The sequence below is a fragment of the Anastrepha obliqua genome, chromosome 1 (assembly GCF_027943255.1).
Source record: "Anastrepha obliqua isolate idAnaObli1 chromosome 1, idAnaObli1_1.0, whole genome shotgun sequence".
In the NCBI taxonomy this organism is placed as follows: Eukaryota; Metazoa; Arthropoda; class Insecta; order Diptera; family Tephritidae; genus Anastrepha; species Anastrepha obliqua.
Window position 1 is genome coordinate 106,924,980 of NC_072892.1, and position 21,144 is coordinate 106,946,123.

Consider the following 21,144-nt stretch of genomic DNA (forward strand, 5'->3'; position numbering starts at 1 on the left):
GAGTACCTAATAGGTGCAAACTGCGTAGCTGCGTAAGACTAACTCGTTTTTTCCTTTCCAATTCAAGGCTAAGAAGGTAATGTTTAACTTTCTGGGCGAAATTATATCGCTACGTCCCACAGTCGGCATGTTTATCACTATGAATCCAGGTTATGCAGGGCGCGCCGAATTGCCCGAAAACTTGAAAGCGCTTTATCGTCCCTGCGCCATGGTCGTGCCGGACTTTGCGCTCATCAGCGAAATTATGATGGTGGCGGAAGGCTTCCAAGAAGCACGTCCGTTGGCGCAAAAATTCATCACACTCTATACGCTATGCAAAGAGCTGTTGTCAAAGCAGGATCACTACGATTGGGGCTTGCGTGCCATCAAGTCGGTGTTGGTTGTTGCCGGTTCACTGCGTGTAAGTGTGCATATTTCATTTTAATTACCACTAGCACACTAACAACTGCACAAATGACAGCGTATCCTTAGGGCCACAAATTTGTCAAACTTATCCAGAAGCTTAATCGCCTTTGGCACACAGCGCAAGAAGCACGGGCATCCGTTGTACATTGCCTCGCAAAAGGATATTTAGGCTACTAAATTTTAGAACTTTCTGTCACATTTTCCAACACGCAGCATACATACATTGCAGCGAATTGTATTGCTTTTGTAGCAGCAAAATTTCGAAACTGTCATTTGCCGCTCTGGTACATTTAAGACGATTTGCCGGTGTCATATCATGTTTTAGTTTATGGAGTTTGGTATTGTTATCTACACTTTTGTGTGTCCTTGATTGTTAGCGTCAGCACCTTTATGTCGGTTGCCACTTTATCGCCAAGTCCGCCAATTGAGTCCAACAATTCTCAATGCCATCTAATGTTATTAACAGTTGCCAAAGTTTCAGATGCACGTTGCGCTGATGTTGCGTAGTGCAAATATCTGTATGTATGCATGTCGAAGTGCAGCGTTTTAATTAAAAGTTTCGAGCGCACGGTAATGTGAAATGCACATTCGCTAAATTAGACCATCGCGCCATTGACAACATTCGACTCAGACTAAGTGTCATTAAGAGAAAGAGCGCTAATTTAGTTTCCCATAATATATGGGCTCTGAATAAAATAAGGCAATGGATTTCTGGGGAGGTGCGAGAAGTAGTAAGCAACACTTGATTGGGGGGAAACCAACACAAACACTAACTAGGCATGTTGGCCAATTTTACGGCACATTTTATGACTGAGCAATAGTCGAAGAAATAGTGCACCTGCCTATGTTGTGAGAGGTGAATCAAAGAAAAAATGTTTTTCAATAGGAGTAAAAGTTCTTAATTGCGGAAAGAGGAACCACTTGCTTATTTAACTTTTTTCCTATTTTTATTAATTCTTTTTTTAATTCTTTAGTCAAGTGAACTAGTTGTTCTTTATTGTTGTTCTTATTGACTATTTTACAAAGGTTTCTTTCAAACTTCTTCCTTTTCTTGATCGGCGCGATAACCGCTTATGCGATTTTGGCCGAGTTTAACAAAGCGCGCCAGTCGTGTCGTTCTCGTACTAACCGGTGCCAGTTGGACACACCGGGTGAAGCTAAGTCCTTCTCCACCTAATCTTTCCAACGCTGAGGTGGCCTTCCTCTTCCTCTGTTATCACCAGCTGGTACCCCATCTAATACCTTTTGATCCGTAGCGTTTGTATCCATTCGGAGCCAACAAAGCCGTTGCAATTTATTGCAGATCGTGTGAGTGACTTTCCATGTCTCTGAGCATACAGAAAAACTAATTTGATTCTTGTGTTGAATATCCTTAGTTACCTGTTTCGGGATATAAAATTGGAGTCACCGATTTTTTTGAGCTTGAACAGGGATGCGCGAGCTTTTTTAATGCGTGAGTCCACGTCCGTATCTGCTTCGTCATCCTGTACTATCACACTGCCCAGATAAGCGAACGGTTCAACATCATCAATTAGTTACTATAGTATCGGCTCCAATACGTAATAGCCTTCCTAAACGAGTTCGGCAGCCATACGAATCTCGAGAGAAATCGAACTACAACTCCTATGACGATTCCATATTAAGTGATTTGGAATTGGAGATTATTGTGGAGATTGTCGTAAATTTTTCTTAAAGTTTATTTATTTGTAGGCCAGAGAATAATAAAAGCAATGTGAATGAAACAACGTGTGTTAAGTACTGGATTGATTAAGTTAGAACGAATTTGTCGAAAGCTTGTAGACATTACCACAACCGATAAGCGGTTCAATAAAAATCTAACAAACTTTTAAGACATAATTTTTAATTTTCGTAGAGTGTTTGGCCGAGCTCCTCTTCCAATTTGTGCTCTGCATCTTGTCTTTTTCCCCAGAAATGGAGGGACCTAGAGTTTTAAGCCGCCCCCGAAAAGCAGACTGAGCATTTGCATGGCAGAAATACACTCGGAGGTTTGCCGTTGTCTGCCTTAGGGCGACCGCTTTTAGAAGAAACTTTTTTTATCAATTGATATTTCTTACCCAAGTTTTCGAATCTGGGCACTTTCGTATAGTACTCAGGCACCAGCCCATTCGGCTTCAATGACCTACAAGCAAATTGACCATCAAAGAAACCAAAGAAAAGATTTCTTAATGATAAGAAACAACAAAACAACAAAACAACCAGACTTAGTTACGTACTTAGGTAACAACTATAACCGATGGCCGGTCTTGGCCGCTACCAAACTGTTGTGCCAACCGCCTCTGCACTGTACGCATTGACCCGTGTTAGAAGCACTAGAAACACGATTAATTCGTCGTCGTAGATAAGGACGTCCGTTTTTGCAAGTTCCACCAGTATATTTCGAAAAGAGCGAGTATTGTCGCGTTGTTGTCCATTCGCTCAACGTGACCTAACCTAGTTGATATCGGCGTATAACTCGTAGTTTCACCTTTTTCGGTATGCAGAATTCACGCAAATTAGACCATTGATCTGGCGAAGAATTTTTCTTTCTAATGCTCCTAGTAACCGTACATCGGTGTTCGTCAATGTTCAGAACTCGTAAGACCATTCAGTAAGACCAGGAGAATGAGTGATTAATAGAGCGTTTTTCCCCTGCGCCGAGAGAAAGATGTGCTTTTCTATTGCAACCGAGCCCAAAGTGGCATCTTTTGGCAAAATTCATTTTTCGCTGGATCTCTGGAATGACGTTGTTGTTGGTGTTAATGCTGGATCCTGGGCAGACAAACTCCTTAACTACAACCTCCTATCCATAGCAAGACTAGACTCCTAAGCGACTCCAGCTGGAACATACAACAATCACCTCCCTCCACATCCTCCAAATCTTTCGAAGATACTCCTTCCGGAAAAACCAAACCTTTGATAATCTAAACCTAGAAGCGTTTTATCTAAGCCTGGTGAGATTTGATCCCTACGCAAACTTTATTCCCCCAAAGCCAAATTTCTAAAATGCACCAACTTATAGCACCAGATATAGTCCAAAAAAATTTGTTTATCCAAAGCCTTAAGTACCTAATAGTCTCTCGTAAAATATTATTTTATAAGAAAATCAACAAAAAAGAGATATACCCAAATATGCTCAAATAGCCTGAATGATTTATCTATGGTACCTTACGTCTTTCGTTATAAATGCCCTAGCCGCCCTGCCGACCTGATGAAAGTGAAATAGGGTTTTTATGTAATATTCTTTCTTGATTTCAATGTAGGTCATGTTACGCGATCTTCTTATTATTACGAGGGATTTAGTCATAGGTGGGCACTTTGCAGTAACAAATGCAGTAAATATAATATTTTACTGATATTGCAATTTAATTTTTATTACCAGTAAACTTTTACTGATTACTGAAAAAAATTTGCAGTAAAAATATGTTTTTACTGATTACTGAAAAAATTTGCAGTAAAACTATTTTTTTACTGATTACTGAAAAAAATTGCAGTAAAAATATTTTTTTACTGTTTACTGAAAAAAAATTTCAGTAAAAATATTTTTTTACTGATTACTGAAAAAAATTGCAGTAAAAATATTTTTTTACTGCTTACTGAAAAAAATTGCAGTAAAAATACTGTTAATATAATTTGAATTGCTATTAGCTATTAGCCTTTCTTAACACAAGCATTTCAAAATTTGCATCGCTGAGTTTTTGCCTTCTGGACCTTTTACAGGTGCAGATGACGGTAATGGGGTATTATATTTTAAAAATACGTTTTTAATAGTCTGATATTTATTTAGGCAACTTGTTGTTTCTTCTCGTTCGGCCAGGTATAAGAGCGTTTCTTGAAGATAATTTTCCGAGTCAATGGAACGACATTGTATGCTAATATCTATTTAAGTAAATATATGCGTAAAACAAATATTTAATTGAAAACCACGTGTAAAAAGTTTACCATTACTTCATCCCCGAAGTCAAACAATGTTTTTTGAGGGGGTTGAGGTAGAATACGAGTTTTGGCACAGGCTACTTTTCCATACTTGACCACATAAGTGTTCAACATTTTTTTAACTTCCTGTTTGCGTTTTAGCTGTTTCTAAAAGAGCTTTCACAAATCGCAACTTAATGTCAGGGACAGAAATAGCGGCATTAACAGCATCCCAAGCGTCAGGCTGAATCAGGAAGTACTTTTCAAATCTTTTAAGCAAAGCTTCATGCATACTTTTAGGCTCCAAACGACGCATTTTTATTCTTAAGGTCACTATAGTGGGTATGAAATAACCAAAATACATGGTCTTTTCACCCTGAAGGAAGTCGATTGCTTCTGCAATAGGTTTCATAAGCTTTACGTATTCCTCTAAGTACTCAAGCTCACCACTGAGAATGGTAGGAATTTTTAAACGGAAACACAATTCCGCTAAATTGGTTTTGTGCTCCAGTAACTTATTTACGGAATCATAAAGCGAGTTCCACCTTGTTATGCATGGAGTTATTAAATTCGCATTTATCACTCCATTAACTACTTCTGCAGATTTCGGTCTATTGCATTTATTCCAAAGTTGTGTGCATCTGTGCAGTAAGAAAATATGTAAATATAAAAAATTTCAATTAAATTGAAGGATTTTTTACTTTTGGAAAGAAAGAAACTTCATTATCAGTAAAATTTTACTGATTACTGCTATTTGTAATGCAGTAAGTTTATAATGCAGTGTGCCCACCTATGGATTTAGTACTGCAACCTGAAAGATCTACTGCGCCCCCTTTATGGATTCAGAGTATTTCTCTGGGCCCAACTTTCTCAATATATTTTAGTATTTGTCCAATGTTATTTGGTTGTAAATCTTAAGTCAATCGGCTTTATTTAACTTTAGTGACAGGATGAGGGAACTGCTAACCGAAACATTTCTTGCGAATAGCAAGCTTTCAGAAAAACAGCAAGAAGTAAGCCCATACGAAGAATTGAGGAGACACAGAAATTATGAACGTATGTGGCGCCAAAAGTAGGGCCACAAACCCAAAACGTTTTATGCACATTATAAGATCCCTAAAAAGCGAATAGTTCAAAACAAAACAAACAAAAAATAACAATTGTATTGTGGTTTGTATGAGTATTCATTTCATTTCGTGCATGGGAGGAGCAACAAACACGGCGCGTTTTATGTATGTCCTTACTAAGTACTATAAAACACTTAAAAGCCACCAGCACAAACAGCGATAGTAGTGTAAACACGGTGTTATGAAGTAAAGAGACCAGTAGTTCTGCCTGAAATCCTCACTCTACTAATTATTTATCGCGTTTCACTTTCAGCGTGATGACCGCTATCGTCCCGAAGATCAAGTACTCATGCGTGCCTTACGTGATTTCAATATACCAAAAATCGTCACCGACGATGTGGCTGTTTTCATGGGCCTCATTGGCGACTTATTCCCCAATCTGGACGTACCACGAAAGCGATCATTGGACTTTGAAGCTATCATTAAGAAATCAGCAGTTGACCTTAAGCTGCAGCCCGAAGACGGTTTCATTTTGAAAGTAGTACAACTCGAGGAGCTATTTGCTGTCAGACACTCGGTATTCATAATTGGCTTTGCTGGCACTGGCAAATCTGAAGTTTGGAAAACATTGAACAAAACATATCAAAATCAGAAACGCAAGCCACACTACAATGATCTCAATCCCAAGGCCGTTACCAACGATGAGCTTTTCGGCATTGTCAATCCGGCTACGCGTGAATGGAAAGATGGCCTATTCTCTATTATTATGCGCGATCAGGCAAATTTAGGTGGTACCGGTCCAAAATGGATAGTATTAGATGGCGATATTGATCCGATGTGGATTGAAAGTCTGAATACTGTCATGGATGATAATAAAGTATTGACATTGGCCAGCAACGAACGCATTGCGTTGACCAAAGAGATGCGACTGCTTTTCGAAATCGCCAATCTAAAAACTGCAACACCAGCCACCGTATCGCGCGCCGGTATACTTTATATTAATCCGCAAGATTTGGGCTGGAGTCCATTCATACAGTCATGGCTTAGTACACGCCCCAACCAAACAGAAGTGGCCACACTCAATGTACTTTTCGACAAATACGTACCACCCATGTTGGATGTTTTCCACAAGCGTTTAAAGCGCATTACTCCCATTTCGGACATTGCCATGTTGCAAATGACCTGCTTCCTGCTGAATTGCATGTTAACGCAGCAAAATGTGCCCAACGACTGTCCGAAAGACTGGTATGAGATATACTTTGTCTTCTGCATAATTTGGGGTTTCGGCTCCACGCTCTTTCAGGATCAAATTATTGACTGGCGTAACGAATTTCATAAGTGGTTCATTAATGAGTTCAAGGCGGTTAAATTTCCACCAGGCAATAATGTATTTGCCTATTATGTGGACCACGAAACCAAGAATTTTTTGCCTTGGACCAAACTGGTGCCCTCATTTGAGCTTGATCCGGATGTGCCGCTGCAAGCCAATTTGGTGCACACTTCCGAGACGACACGTTTGCGTTATTTCATGGACGTGCTGGTGGCCGATAATCATCCTGTAATGCTTATCGGCGCTGCTGGCTCTGGCAAAACGATAATAATGGGTTCAAAACTGAATTCGCTCCCCACCGAAAAGTATGCCGTGCAAAATGTGCCATTCAACTTTTATACCACATCGGAGATGTTGCAGCGTGTGCTGGAGAAACCTTTGGAGAAGAAAGCTGGACGAAACTATGGCCCGCAGGGAAACAAGAACATGCTTTACTTTGTGGATGATATGAACATGCCGGAAGTGGACAATTATGGCACCGTGCAGCCACACACACTCATACGTCAATTTATGGACTATCGTCATTGGTATGATCGTATCAAGATGACACTACGCGATATACACAATTGCCAGTTTGTGTCCTGCATGAACCCATCGGCCGGCTCGTTCACCATAAATCCACGCCTACAACGCCACTTCTGTTCGTTTGCCGTCAAGTAGGTGCCGTTTTTTAATGCTATTCAATCAACGGTATACATTTTATTTAGGCTTCTTTCATTGCAGTGCACCAGCGGCCGATGCGCTCTTCCACATCCTACACTCGATTCTCTCACAACATTTGGCCACACCACATCTAAAGTTCGATAAAGCCGTAATAAATTTGGGTGAACCTTTAGTGCAAACAGCCATTTCATTACACCAAAAGGTCGCCTCAACATTCTTGCCTACCGCCATCAAGTTCCATTATAATTTTAACCTGCGTGACATAGCTAACATTTTTACGGTAAGTTTGGCAAAATGTCTCAACTGATTCTACTTAACCTAACCCCACCTGCCTCGCTCGATCAGGGTGTGCTATATGCGAATTTCGAAACATGTCCCAATCCAAACCAGCTGCTGCGGCTCTGGGTACACGAATGCAATCGAGTCTATGGTGACAAGCTAGTCGATCAAATAGACATAGTCAACTTTCAAAAACTAATAGGCGAAATGGTGCGGAAGGGCATTGAGACCTTCACGGAGGATATCGTCTTTGCGAAGCCACACATTTACTGTCACTTTGCCAAGGGACTTTCCGATATTAAGTATATGCCTATACCCGACTGGGAACGTCTCAATCGGCTATTAACGGAGGCACAAGAGCGTTACAATGACTTTGTCGGCGCGCTAAATTTAGTGCTCTTCGAAGACGCCATGGCACATGTTTGCCGCATCAGTCGTATACTGGAATCTTCGCGTGGCTATGCGCTCCTCATTGGTGTTGGCGGCTCTGGCAAACAATCGTTGACACGGCTGGCTTGCTTTATCTCCTCGTTGGACGTATTCCAAATACAACTAACTAAAGACTACAGTAACAATGACTTAAAGGCAAACTTGTCTACGCTATACATGAAAGCGGGCGTAAAGTCGACACCCTGTTGTTTTCTCATGACCGACTCGGAAGTTGCTAGGGAACAATTTTTGGTACTGGTCAATGATTTGCTCGCTTCGGGTGACATACATGAACTGTTCCCAGATGATGAGGTTGAAAATATTATCGGTGTCATGCGCAACGAAGTGAAGCAACTGGGAATTATGGATACACGCGAAAACTGCTGGAAATATTTCATTGACAAGGTGCGTAGCTTGCTTAAGGTGGTGCTCTGCTTTTCGCCAGTCGGCGCTACGCTACGTGTACGTGCTCGCAAGTTTCCGGCACTTGTTAGTTGCACAACAATCGATTGGTTCCACGAATGGCCGCAAGAGGCACTCGAATCGGTATCGGGACGTTTTCTAAACGAAATTGACGTGTTACCGAAAAGTTTGGCCGATCCAGTATCCAAATTTATGGCTTATGTGCACAAAACCGTCAACGACATATCCGCAGTTTATTTGGCCAACGATAAACGTTACAACTATACCACACCCAAATCTTTCCTAGAACTAATTAATCTGTATGCCAAACTACTGCAGGAGAAGGTGAAAGCCAACCAAGATCGACGTGTGCGCTTGGAGAATGGTCTAATCAAGCTGGCCAGTTGCACGAAAGAAGTCGATGCCCTACAGGATGTACTTAAAGTGCAAGAGGTCGAACTGAAAGCGAAGAACGAAGAAGCCGATCATCTGATCAAAGTTGTAGGCGCCGAAAACGAAAAAGTATCAAAAGAACGAGCTTTTGCTACCAAAGAGGAGAAAAATGTGCGCCAAATAGAGGAAGATGTAACGGCGAAGGCTAAGTTGTGCGAAGAGGACTTCCGTAAGGCACAGCCAGCGCTTATAGCCGCCCAAGAGGCACTTAATACACTAAACAAAAATAATCTCACCGAATTGAAATCTTTTGGTTCACCACCGGAAGCAGTGGTCAGCGTCTGTGCCGCTGTATTGGTATTATTCGCTTCCAAAGGTAAAATACCAAAGGATCGCAGCTGGAAGGCTTGCCGTCAGCTCATGGGCAACGTCGATAAATTTCTTGGCGATCTGGTAAACTACGATAAGAAGCATATACATCCAGATATTATCAAGGCACTGCAGCCATATATTAATGATCCCGAATTTAATCCAGAAAAAATTCTATCAAAATCAGCAGCTGCTGCTGGACTTTGTTCATGGGTCATAAATATAAACCGTTTCTACGATGTCTACCTGATAGTAGAACCAAAAGAGCGCGCGCTCAGCGAAGCTGAGCAAGAGCTAAAAGATGCACGAGACAAGCTACAAGCGCTGAACGATCGTCTTAATGAACTGGAGCAACAATTGAACGCCTTGCAGATGGAATATGATGAAGCGTTGGCTAAGAAGCAAAAGTGTCAGGATGAGGCCGACAAGACCGCCTTTACCATCGATTTGGCTAATCGTTTGATTGGTGGTTTAGCCTCAGAAAAAATACGTTGGTCGGAGTCAGTGATGAGGTAGATGTGATTTTTGTTTTTCTTATTTGTATAGCAAAATATTAAAAGCTATTAATACCTTTATAGCCTCAAAGAAGGGCAAATTACATTGCCGGGAGATATGCTGCTCATTTCATGCTTCATTTCGTATGTGGGCTGTTTCACACGTCCCTATCGTAATGAACTGCAGCAAAAAATGTGGCTGCCAACTTTTAAAGCCAGTAATGTAAGAATTTGGAACCCTACATATACTGAAAAAAAATTATGTTAACTTAATTTCAGCCAAAAATACCCGCCACTGAAGACAGCGATCCCTTCGAAATGATTTGCGACGATGCACAAATAGCTGAGTGGAACAACCAAGGATTGCCAAGTGATCGAATGTCTTCGGAGAATGCTGCCATTTTAGTGCACTCCGATCGCTATCCACTAATGATCGATCCACAATTGTAAGTTAGATAATTTGGTCGAAAAGTTTGAGCCTTAGTACAAAATATCAGCCGACGGTTCCTGAAACCTACTACTGGTAATGCGTTTAGAGACACAGAGAAGACAAATTTGCATTATTTGAACCTAAGTCTATAAGCACTCATGAATTATACAATTTTTCGAGCTAAATTGTTGGCATTCAGAGGGAGCGTACGCTCTTACCCGCGGGATTTCTTTTCAATTTTTGAATCTATTTTTTTATTATTTTATCTACTCAGTGCACCAGGAATACCATAACGAAATTTCAAGTGAAATATTGAATTGTTGCCAAGATATGGTGGCTCACAATTTTGAGTATTTTTCTTTTTCTCATCCTTTTTTTATTTTCCCTTGTCTCAGGTATTTTTTCTTTGAATTATAGGCCAATTTATAGATACATAAAGGCCGATGGTCTAGTCTAGAACGGTGCAGAACTGCAAAGTGTTTTGTGGCAAGCCCAAACAGAAAACTGTCGTACTTTCTTCTAAAACTTGGAAGAAAACACGTTCGGTTGATGGTCGGTATTATTACAGGGCATAACCCATGGCGTCAGCGTATAACCACCATTGGAATTATTAAAGTTCCGATTGGCCTGTCTTGCTTAGAGAAAGCGGATAGCACAGAGCTTTTTTTCTGTGAGTGTCTTGCCTTTGCTAGAGCAAGGCTGCGAAATTTGGGCTTCGCTGTCGAGAAGTTGAGTAATACTCGTTCTGGAGGATATTTTCCAAAGAATTTGGAAAATTCCCATAAGACTAGCAATCTCTGTCTCTGTCCCTGTCTCTGTCTCTATTCTATCCTATCTTTTTTCTTCTGTTACTTCTCTCCTTTCTTCCCTGACTATCTATCTACCCCTTTCATTTCCAGAGCTTTGAATACAATGGACTTTTTGGCCTGAGTGGTTTAAGAGTTACCAATCTCTCGGTGCTTCTTGGCTGGCATGAAGTTTTTACTCAGTTTCACTTGACGAAATTTACCCCATATATGCTTACTTAAGCACCTGGGCGGATTTGGTTACTGTAGTCAACAAAAGAATATCAAAGTTGGTTCATGTCTTTCACGTCCTTTACATTAAACTATTTTGGTAACTGCTTTCATGACTTAGAAACGCTCATTTGGTAACCAGAAGGCTCACGGTCTAAAAATGCTTCAATTGAATTTATGGAATGCCATATTCCGATTTCACGTAATAAAATGGCTTTTCAGTTGATCTCTGTCTAAACCGATTGTGTTTGCTGGAAAAACGTTCTGCCGAACTCAGATTCAATAAATGTAAACATTTTTATCGCATAAATCTTGTTTAAGACCTGATTCGGCTCTAAAATCCCAAACCAATAATGATCGCTTTGATTGCGAGTAAGGCATAATTGAAGTACGACAGTTCTCAGTCCAAAAATCTATTTAGACAACATTCCCAATCCAAGAATTTCTATATCAGGTGGTATTAAGATCTCAGAGTGATGAAATTAGAAAAAGGCTGCTGTTGAAGTGGCTACCTGTGAGGCGAGTCACAGGTCAAAGAGTTATATAAACGTCAAAAGAAGTTATATAAACGTATCTTTCGATGTTTCTCCTCCAAATCAACAACAGTTACACTATTCATTACCATATTCTTTTTGGACCTGTTACGGAAATTTTGATAATAAAATTATATAATATTTTCGAGCTAACATTCATGCAGGTTTTTATTTTTTTACAGACAAGGCATCAAGTGGGTAAAACAAAAATATCAGAACAATTTAATGGTTGTCCGTTTGACAATGAAAGGCTATCTGGACATGGTGGAAAAAGCCGTCAGCAACGGCAATGTTTTACTGCTCGAGAATATTAGCGAGAATGTGGATGCCGTACTTAATCCCCTACTCGGCCGTATGTTAATTAAGAAGGGCACCTGCCTCAAAATGGGTGATCGAGAAATCGACTTTAATCCAAAATTCCGTCTAATCTTACATACAAAATTGGCCAATCCACATTACAAGCCCGAAATGCAAGCACAAACTACACTAATCAATTTTACTGTAACACGTGACGGCCTCGAGGATCAGCTACTGGCAGAAGTTGTGAAAGTCGAGCGCCCGGATCTAGAGGTTATGCGCACACGCTTGACGCAGCAACAGAACCATTTCAAAATTACGCTGAAATTCCTGGAAGACGACTTATTGCAACGCTTATCTTCGGCTGGCGAAAATGTACTAGAGGATGTAACGCTCGTTATGAATTTGGAAAAGACTAAAAAGACCGCAGACGAAATTGAAATTAAAGTGGCCGAGGCGAAAATTACTGCCGTGCAAATAGATACAGCACGTGAAGCTTATCGTCCCGCCTCGGAACGTGCATCGATCATTTACTTTATACTGAACGATCTTTTCAAAATCAATCCGATATATCAATTTTCGTTAAAAGCATTTACAGTTGTCTTCTCGAATGCTATGCAACGAGCCGTTGAGGCAGAGAAGCTAAAAGACCGCGTGGAGAATCTTATCGATTCCATTACGTATTGTAGTTTCCTGTACACGTCGCGCGGTCTTTTCGAAGCCGATAAACTCATTTTTCTTACGCAAATGTGTTTGCAGATACTTATCAGTGCTGGCGAGGTTGAGCATTCCGAATTAGACTTTCTATTACGCTTCCCCTATATGCCGAATCAGACCTCGCAGTTGTCCTTCCTCACCAATGTTGGTTGGGGTGGTATACGTGCACTTAGCAATTTGCCAGCGTTCAGAAATCTTGACAAAGATATTGAAGGTTCCCATAAGCGCTGGAAGAAGTTCGTTGACTCAGAATGTCCGGAGCGTGAGAAGTTTCCTGGTGAATGGAAGACGAAATCCGCAATCCAACGCTTGTGCATCATGCGTTGCATTCGACCAGATCGCATGTCATACGCCATGCAAGTATTCATTGAAGAGAAACTTGGCTCCAAGTACATAGATGCAAGGTCAATGGAATTTTCCAAAACTTTCGAAGAGACCAGCCCCGAGACCCATGTTTTCTTTGTGCTCTCGCCAGGCGTTGATCCGCTTAAGGATGTCGAGAAGTTAGGAAAAGTTATGGGCTACCACGGCGATAATGAGAACTTCCACAGTGTTTCGCTGGGTCAAGGACAAGAAATAGTGGCCGAAAATGCTATAGATACAGCATCACGGGAGGGTCACTGGGTTATACTGCAGAACATACACTTGGTAGCACGTTGGCTGCCGACGTTGGAAAAGAAAATGGAAGCATCTCTTATCGACGTGAACGCGAATTATCGTTTATTTTTGAGTGCTGAACCAGCGGGAGATCCCGCTTACCACATACTACCGCAAGGTATTCTCGAATCGGCTATTAAAATAACAAACGAACCACCAACCGGTATGCAAGCCAACATACACAAGGCGCTGGATAACTTCAATGAGGAAACACTTGAAATGTGCTCAAAAGAGACCGAGTTCAAGGGAGTGCTATTCGCTCTCTGCTATTTCCATGCGGTGGTAGCTGAAAGGCGAAAGTTCGGTCCACAAGGCTGGAATCGTGTATATCCCTTCAATGTGGGCGATTTAACTATATCGGTATATGTGCTTTACAACTACCTTGAAGCCAACACACGTGTACCCTGGGAGGATCTGCGCTATCTGTTTGGCGAAATAATGTATGGCGGACATATAACTGATGATTGGGATCGTCGCCTGTGTCGTACCTACTTGCAAGAGTTCATGGAGCCTGAGCTGATCGACGGCGATCTTGAGTTCTGTCCTGGCTTTCCAGCGCCAGGTATACTTAAATACCAGGGCTATCATGACTACATTGATGAAAATTTGCCAACAGAGAGTCCAACGCTCTATGGGCTGCATCTAAATTCGGAAATTGGTTTCCTAACAACAGTTTCAGAGCGCCTATTTCGCATTGTTTTCGAGCTGCAACCGCGCGTTGCTGGTGCTGATTCAGGTGCTGGTGAGGGTCAATCCCAGGAAGATGTGGTCAAAAGCATGATTGAGGACTTGCTCGATAAAGTACCTTCTCCTTTTAATATTCCCGAATTGATGGCACGTGTCGAAGATCGCAATCCTTACATCATAGTCGCCTTCCAAGAATGTGAGCGCATGAATATACTAATGAATGAATTGAAACGATCACTACATGAACTGGAGCTGGGTTTGAAGGGTGAGCTAACTATTTCCTCAATAATGGAAGCGCTCATGCAATCATTATTTATGGACCAAGTGCCCGAGTCGTGGACAAAGCTTGCATATCCCAGCTTGCTGGGTTTGCAATCGTGGTTTGCCGATTTACAGTTGCGTTTGCATGAGCTGGAAGGCTGGGTTGCTGACTTCCGAATGCCATCGTCTATTTGGCTCGGTGGTTTCTTCAATCCACAAAGCTTGCTTACCGCCATTATGCAGCAGACAGCGCGAAAAAACTCCTGGGCATTGGATCGTATGTGCCTCAATTGCGATGTGACAAAAAAAACCAAAGATGAAGTCAAGTAAGATATCAATTGTGATACATTCTGGTGGTATTGAAATATTTTTTTATTTGTATTCAGCGCACCTCCCAAGGAAGGCGCCTATGTGAACGGCTTGTTTATGGAGGGTGCACGCTGGGACATGAAATTGGGTACCATTGCTGATGCTTTCCTGAAAGAGCTTTTCCCTGCCATGCCAGTAATTTTCATCAAGGCAGTATTGCTAGACAAGCAAGATACGAAAAATGTTTATGAATGTCCTGTCTACAAAATACGGCAAGTACAAAATAGTTTTTTTAATCAGAATGTTGCGTAAGATCTCTACTTGTGTGGCAAGTTTTCGAAACAAGATAGATAGATGCCCTTGTACTTAATGTGCACCACTCTGTCGTATTGGATTGGTTTTGGAGCATTGTCTCGGAGGCACTAAGGGAATACCTTTACCTCCTTTTTTCATGGCAGAAATACGGAAGTTTACCATTGTCTGCCGAGGAGCGACCACTATTAGAAAAAACTGTTCCTATCATGGCCGACATGTCAACGATACATGAAAAAAATTTCAGCCGGTATAAAATGAGTTGGCAGAAATTTTTTTTCGACACGTTTCGTACCCTCCCACAATCACACCCACCGCGGGTGCGCGAGCTGACGTTCACCTTCGTTATTCACGAAAGTTACTATACATCACAAGTATAGTCAAGAATTTTACGGTATAAAAACGCAGTCCAAAATCGACCCCTAACTCCCGGACTATAAGACTCTCAATTTGTCTGATGCTACCACATCCACCCCATGACGTTGCACCCCAGATCGTAATGTTAACGTCACTGTGTTTCCCTATAGGACGAGTATATTTTCAGTTACACGCTTTCAATGAGGTCAACAAACTTAAGAGTTCCTTCGCGGCGAACGTTTTCGCTCTTTTGTCAGTGGTAAAATTTCCTTGCATTGTTTATTTTTATTTTTCTGTGAGCAGAGCCATTTTCCGAAAAACCTTCTATACAGTCCTTTTTCGCAAAAACACATCATCCTAGTTTCCATAGCCAGTAAGTCACTGATTTCTGTAGTAACACAAACTCGGGTTTGATGCACGTCTTCTCGCAAGAGTTTTTTTGGATTAAAGCACTATTAATCCGCGCATCAAAGGGCATATTACTCATATTTTCTTCTGAAGTATTTTACAGGTACTTTTAGTTGTTGTTGAAATTCCGTACAGTATTGAAAACCATCCATCTTGAGGCATTTAACAATTTTACTTTTTAGCGTTAGTCCTATGTCAGAATGTACAAATGCATTGAAAAACTTTCGCATACTGGACATATTGGGTTGTCCGGAACGAAATTGTCGATTTTTGTTTCGACATTTGTATTAAAACTTAGAATGAACTTTAATCAATTATATATTTTCCTTTTTTTTCGGTAACCTTTTGTCATCTTTCCGGCAAATTCATTATTCCGTGCTCATAGAACTTCTGGCCTTTATTTGCAAAAAACTGAACCAAGAGCGATTTTATAGCCTCGTCATTGCCGAAAGTTTTACCATTTAAGGAGTTCTGCAAAGATCGAAACAAATAGTAGTCTCACGGTGCAAGGTCAGGGCTATATGGTGGATGCATCAAAAGTTTCCAGCTTAGCTTTTCAGTTTTTGGCGAATGACCAAAGATGTATGCGGTCTAGCGTCGTCCTGATCAAATATGACACCTTTACGATTAATCAATTATGGTCGCTGCTCGTTGATGGCTGTATTCAATTTGTCCAATTGTTGGCAGTAGACATCCGAATTAATCGTTCGGTTCGTCTGAAGCAGCTCAAAATATACCACACCCTTCCAGTGCCACCAAACTTACAGCATAATCTTCTTTTGGTGAATATCAGCCTTTGAAGTGGTTTGTGGCGCTTCATCACGCTTGGACCATGATCGTTTTCGATTGACGTTATTGTAAACAATCCATTTTTCATAACCACAGATAATCCGCTTCAAACACGGATCGACTTCATTGCGTTTAAGACATCAAAGCTTTTTTACTAGTCCAAGACTCTTTATATGCTCATGAATGGTTGATTTTGGTATATTTAACTTCACTCCAATCTCACGCCATGATGATTCAATTCGATTAAAGCCTTGATAACATCTTCATCCACATCACTTGCCCGATCTGAACGTGGCTCATCTTTAAGTGAAAAATCTCCAGAACAGAATTTGATAAACCAATTTCGACACTGTCTTTCTTTTAAGGCATTATCACCATACAAATATCGCAACTTTTTAGCAACCTTCTCAGCGCTTTTTCTTTTATGGAAACAATAAAGTAAAATATGACGAAAATGCTCTTTTGTGGATTCCATATTAAAACTGACATCAAAAAAACAAATATAGACAAAATTACGCGCACTTTTTTCTAAAGCAAGATAAAATCGACAGCTAATATCTGTCAAAAAAACAATTATCAATGCTGTCCATATGTAAAATCGGCAATTACTTTCCGGACAACCCAATACATCTTTTTCTTCTTCTTAATTGGCGCGATAACCGCATACGCGATTTTGGCCGAGTTTAACAAAGCGCGCCAGTCGTTTCTTTCTCGTGCTAACCGGCGCCAATTGGACACACCAAGTGAAGCCAAGTCCCTCACCTGATCTTTCCAACGCAGAGGAGGCCTTCCTCCTCCTCTACTACCACCAGCTGGTACCGCATCGAATACTTTCAAAGCCAGAGCGTTTGTATCCATTCGGACGACATGACCCAGCCAACGTAGCCGCTGGATCTTTACCGGATCCACCACCGGAGTGAACGACAGTACTTGGCGACGAAGTCTCTCTCCCACAACAAATCCGACACCGAATTTGCGCTCCTTTACATGGCAGCTGTAGTAGACGTCACAAGGTCACAACCCAATACATACCCATATATAATTGGCGCATACACTCTTTTTGGTTGTTTGGCCGAGCTCCTCCTCCTATTTTTGGTGTGCGTCTTGATATTGTTCCACAAATGTAGTGACCTACAGTTTCAAGCCGACTCCGAACGGCAAATATATTTTTTTTATGAGGAGCTTTTTCATGGCAGAAATACGCTCGGAGACTTACCATTGCCTGCCGAGGGGCGACGCTATTAGAAAAAAAGTTTCTTCATTTTTGGTCTTACACCAAGATTCGAACCTACGTTCTCTCTGAACTCCGAATGGTAGTCACGCTACGGCGGCCGCGCTATACCCATATAGCCTCTCAATTATCATCCGCAAAATGGATTTGGCATTTCGAATTTTTCGAATCTCAAAGTTAAACTGGTCTTACTACTAAGCTCCAAGAAACTCTATTTTGCAGAAAATTCCCATAAAACTTTTTTAAAAGTAATTCAAATTGTTTTGCTCAAGAGATGGACCATCCAAATTCCTGGAAAAACTTGGTTGCTGAGTCCGAAAATCTACATAACAGAAAAAAAATTATGTGATTATGATAGTATCCAACGACCGAATTCACATAGGCATTGGCCCAGACCAGCCTATTTCCAGGTTTTTTTTTGGCTCTGAACTAGTGTAATCACTCTTCAACTGCCACTAAAAGCATGTCAACCTCTAATATGACTCTAGAGAGAATAATACACCATATCGTAGGATAAAATTTCATCAATACTGAAAGTTCGTCATCTGCAAAGCACTTTTGTGGAAAGTTGGAAAAGTTACAGACCAGGACGTTTCAGTGTTTTTTTTTTGCAGTGAATCAAAACACCCAAAGCTTGGTCTTAGAAATAATTATACAGGGTCTCCAGTGGCAAAATTAGGCTTTAAATTCAAAGTTTCGTATATGCCAGGAGGGACTTCGTTAGCTGCGTTATTCCTGCGGGTTATTTAGACACGATGTCACGGTGCAATATCGATGTCCGGGCAACAAGTTAGGTGGCAAGTAGCTCACGGCCGAGGAACAGCCGGACATCAAGAACAATATTGAACTCGTTGCAACAAGTTTAACAATACGTTCACAAGAGAACAGTTGCCTTGGGGCTACGGAAAACTATTGTGACTTCACTGTCTTTTGGAGTGATGAAGCCCATTTTCATTTAAAATCAAAATTACAATTATTGGTCAACTGAATTAAAGAACCCACTATTAAAACATCAACTATTTACTTTACAATACCAAAGTGGTGGTTTGGTGTGCATTGACAAGTAGTGAAATACCTGTTTTTTCAACATTGTCGAGGGCAAGCAATTTCTCCGGACTTTGTCTGTTATCGCCCCTTGCTAAACGATTATTTTCTACCAATAATGAGACATTATACTTCCTTCCGTACACACATACGGTTTCAGCAATATGGCGCCACGCCGCACACAGCCAGAGAGACCATGGCGATACTGCGTGATTTCTTCCCTAACAAAGTGATAAGCCGGTTCGGTGATATATCCTGGCAACCCAGGTCGTGCGATATTATGCCTAGGGACTCTTCTGTGGGGATATCTCAAAAGAAGAGTCTATCAAACAAATCCAGCGACCATCTCAGCACTGAAGGAAATTATGGTTCGCGAAGTTAATGGTATCTCGACATCGCTTCTCCAGCAAGTGGCACGAAGTACGGCGGCAGATTCCAGGAGGATATCCGACAGGAAACATTTAGAAGAAATAATTTCAAAAAAATAAAATCCGAACTTGTCTTTTTTGTAATAGTTATTGAAGTAAACTTTTATTAGCATTTTTTTTTAATTTAATTCCTAGTTCTGCCACTGGACACCCTGTATTAAGCGTAAAAAGTTTTGAAATCAATATCTGTTAGAAATATTATTGTCAACATTCTATAGCAGAATTTCGAGAGTATCACTTTTGGGGGACATTTTAGACTTTTAGTTTCCGTTTTTTCATTTCACTTTTCTGCTCTAAAATGCCCCAACTAATTAATTAAAATTTCTAAAATATAAAAATTAAACAACGATCCTCAAATTTTTGTATATTTCTGGCAGCAAATCAAAAATTATTCTGCCGATTGGTGGTTTATTTCTACTATGAATCTTTGAAAAGTTTATTTTCATTCTGCAAAAATCAAATTTTTAAATTATTTCTTTACTATTCAAATTGTGAAAACAAAAAAAGAAGCATTTTATTGAAAAACTGCTGTTTGTGTGTGTGTTTGCTTTATGCCAACCTCCACTAAGCGGGAATAAGCAGGCAATGCAAAGGTGAAAAATATCTGCTCTCTGATTTCAAATCTGCGCATTTATTATTATGTTGTTCACTACTAAATACAGTGAAACCTTCCTTGGGCGGACATTCACCGTCAGTCAACTTTTGTCCAGCCAAGATAGGTGTCCGCTCAAGGGAAGAGTGGCTTATTTTAGAGCTTTTTAATTTTTAAATCATTGAATACGATTTCATTTTTGAATAGAAGATATTAATATCAAATTATTCAAACTAAAATTTGTATTTATTTTTTCAAAAGTGCATATTTCATTTATGTGCATAAGTGCATAGAAAGTAATAACGAAAATAAAAATAACTATTATATTACATTTCAGTCAATAAACTGCATAAAACTCGATACATTAGATTGGGTTTGGTTTTCCATTTTTTTAACAATTTAACAAAGGCAGTAAAGTCATCGCTGCAAAATTACTTCATGTTTGAGACTGCATTCAAAGTCATTTCGTTGAGAAAATTTCATTGGATTATTTGGCAATACTAGCAGTGTCAGTAATATTAACGTCAGTAGTTTTCATATATTCCTCAGTAACAAAACTTGAATTCAGTTGACTCATTCCTATTTTTGTCATACTCTGCCTTTTGGAAACAGTTTTTTATGGTTTCTGTTTGAACCTTTGCCCAGACTTCTTTTACGAAATGTATTGTCTCTAAGGGATTTATATTTTTTTAGTCGAGCCAGTGTCTAAGCTTACCAAGATATTCTTAACTTGATGGTTTCAATAATAAATTTTCAAATTTCGAAGCACGCCTTGATCTAAAGGCTGGCTGGCAAAATGAGGTCATATTACTTTAAGTAGGTATATTTAATTATATTGCTATCTCCGAGTGTGAGATGCTGCTGCTATAACTGAACACAAATTAATGCGCAAACTCAACTAAATGTGTGCGTGAAATAACATCGCACTTTATCCGAGAAGCCTTCGGTTTTCCATTTTTTATATTTTGTCCGCCTGTGAGGAGTCCACGTCCACTCAACAGAGGATCTCGTTTGATTTCTTATTCAAATAAATCTTAATGTCTTTTGATAAGAGGTTCGCATCCACTCAGTAGAGGTTTTTCTGAAAGGTTTTATGAAAAATAACTCTGCGTGTCCGGCCAAGAGAGTGTCCCCTTAAGAGAGAGGAATTTCTTCCGAAATTTATACTTTAAACTTGGTGTAGGGAAAAATTGTCCGTTGAAGGGAGACATGTTCGTCTAATAGATGTGTTCGTTAGAAGAGTTTTCACTGTACCGCCAGAGCAGCGCATAACGGCTATTTGCTCGTGTATCTATATGCAAATAAATAAGTAGTTTCTAAATATGAATTCTCT

At 40.3% G+C, this 21,144-nt stretch overlaps 1 protein-coding gene across 1 annotated transcript in view; it reads left to right on the top strand.

Annotated features, from left to right (window-relative positions):
- The window catches only part of LOC129235395 (dynein beta chain, ciliary), a 52,332-nt gene that overhangs the window by 20,628 nt on the left and 10,560 nt on the right, over nt 1-21,144 (top strand). The window contains exons 17-24 of the mRNA XM_054869210.1: nt 68-400; nt 5,698-7,370; nt 7,438-7,657; nt 7,723-9,761; nt 9,828-9,966; nt 10,023-10,189; nt 11,905-14,667; nt 14,728-14,922. Of these exons, the coding sequence (XP_054725185.1) occupies nt 68-400; nt 5,698-7,370; nt 7,438-7,657; nt 7,723-9,761; nt 9,828-9,966; nt 10,023-10,189; nt 11,905-14,667; nt 14,728-14,922 (7,529 nt within the window). The remainder of the gene's footprint in view (nt 1-67; nt 401-5,697; nt 7,371-7,437; nt 7,658-7,722; nt 9,762-9,827; nt 9,967-10,022; nt 10,190-11,904; nt 14,668-14,727; nt 14,923-21,144) is intronic.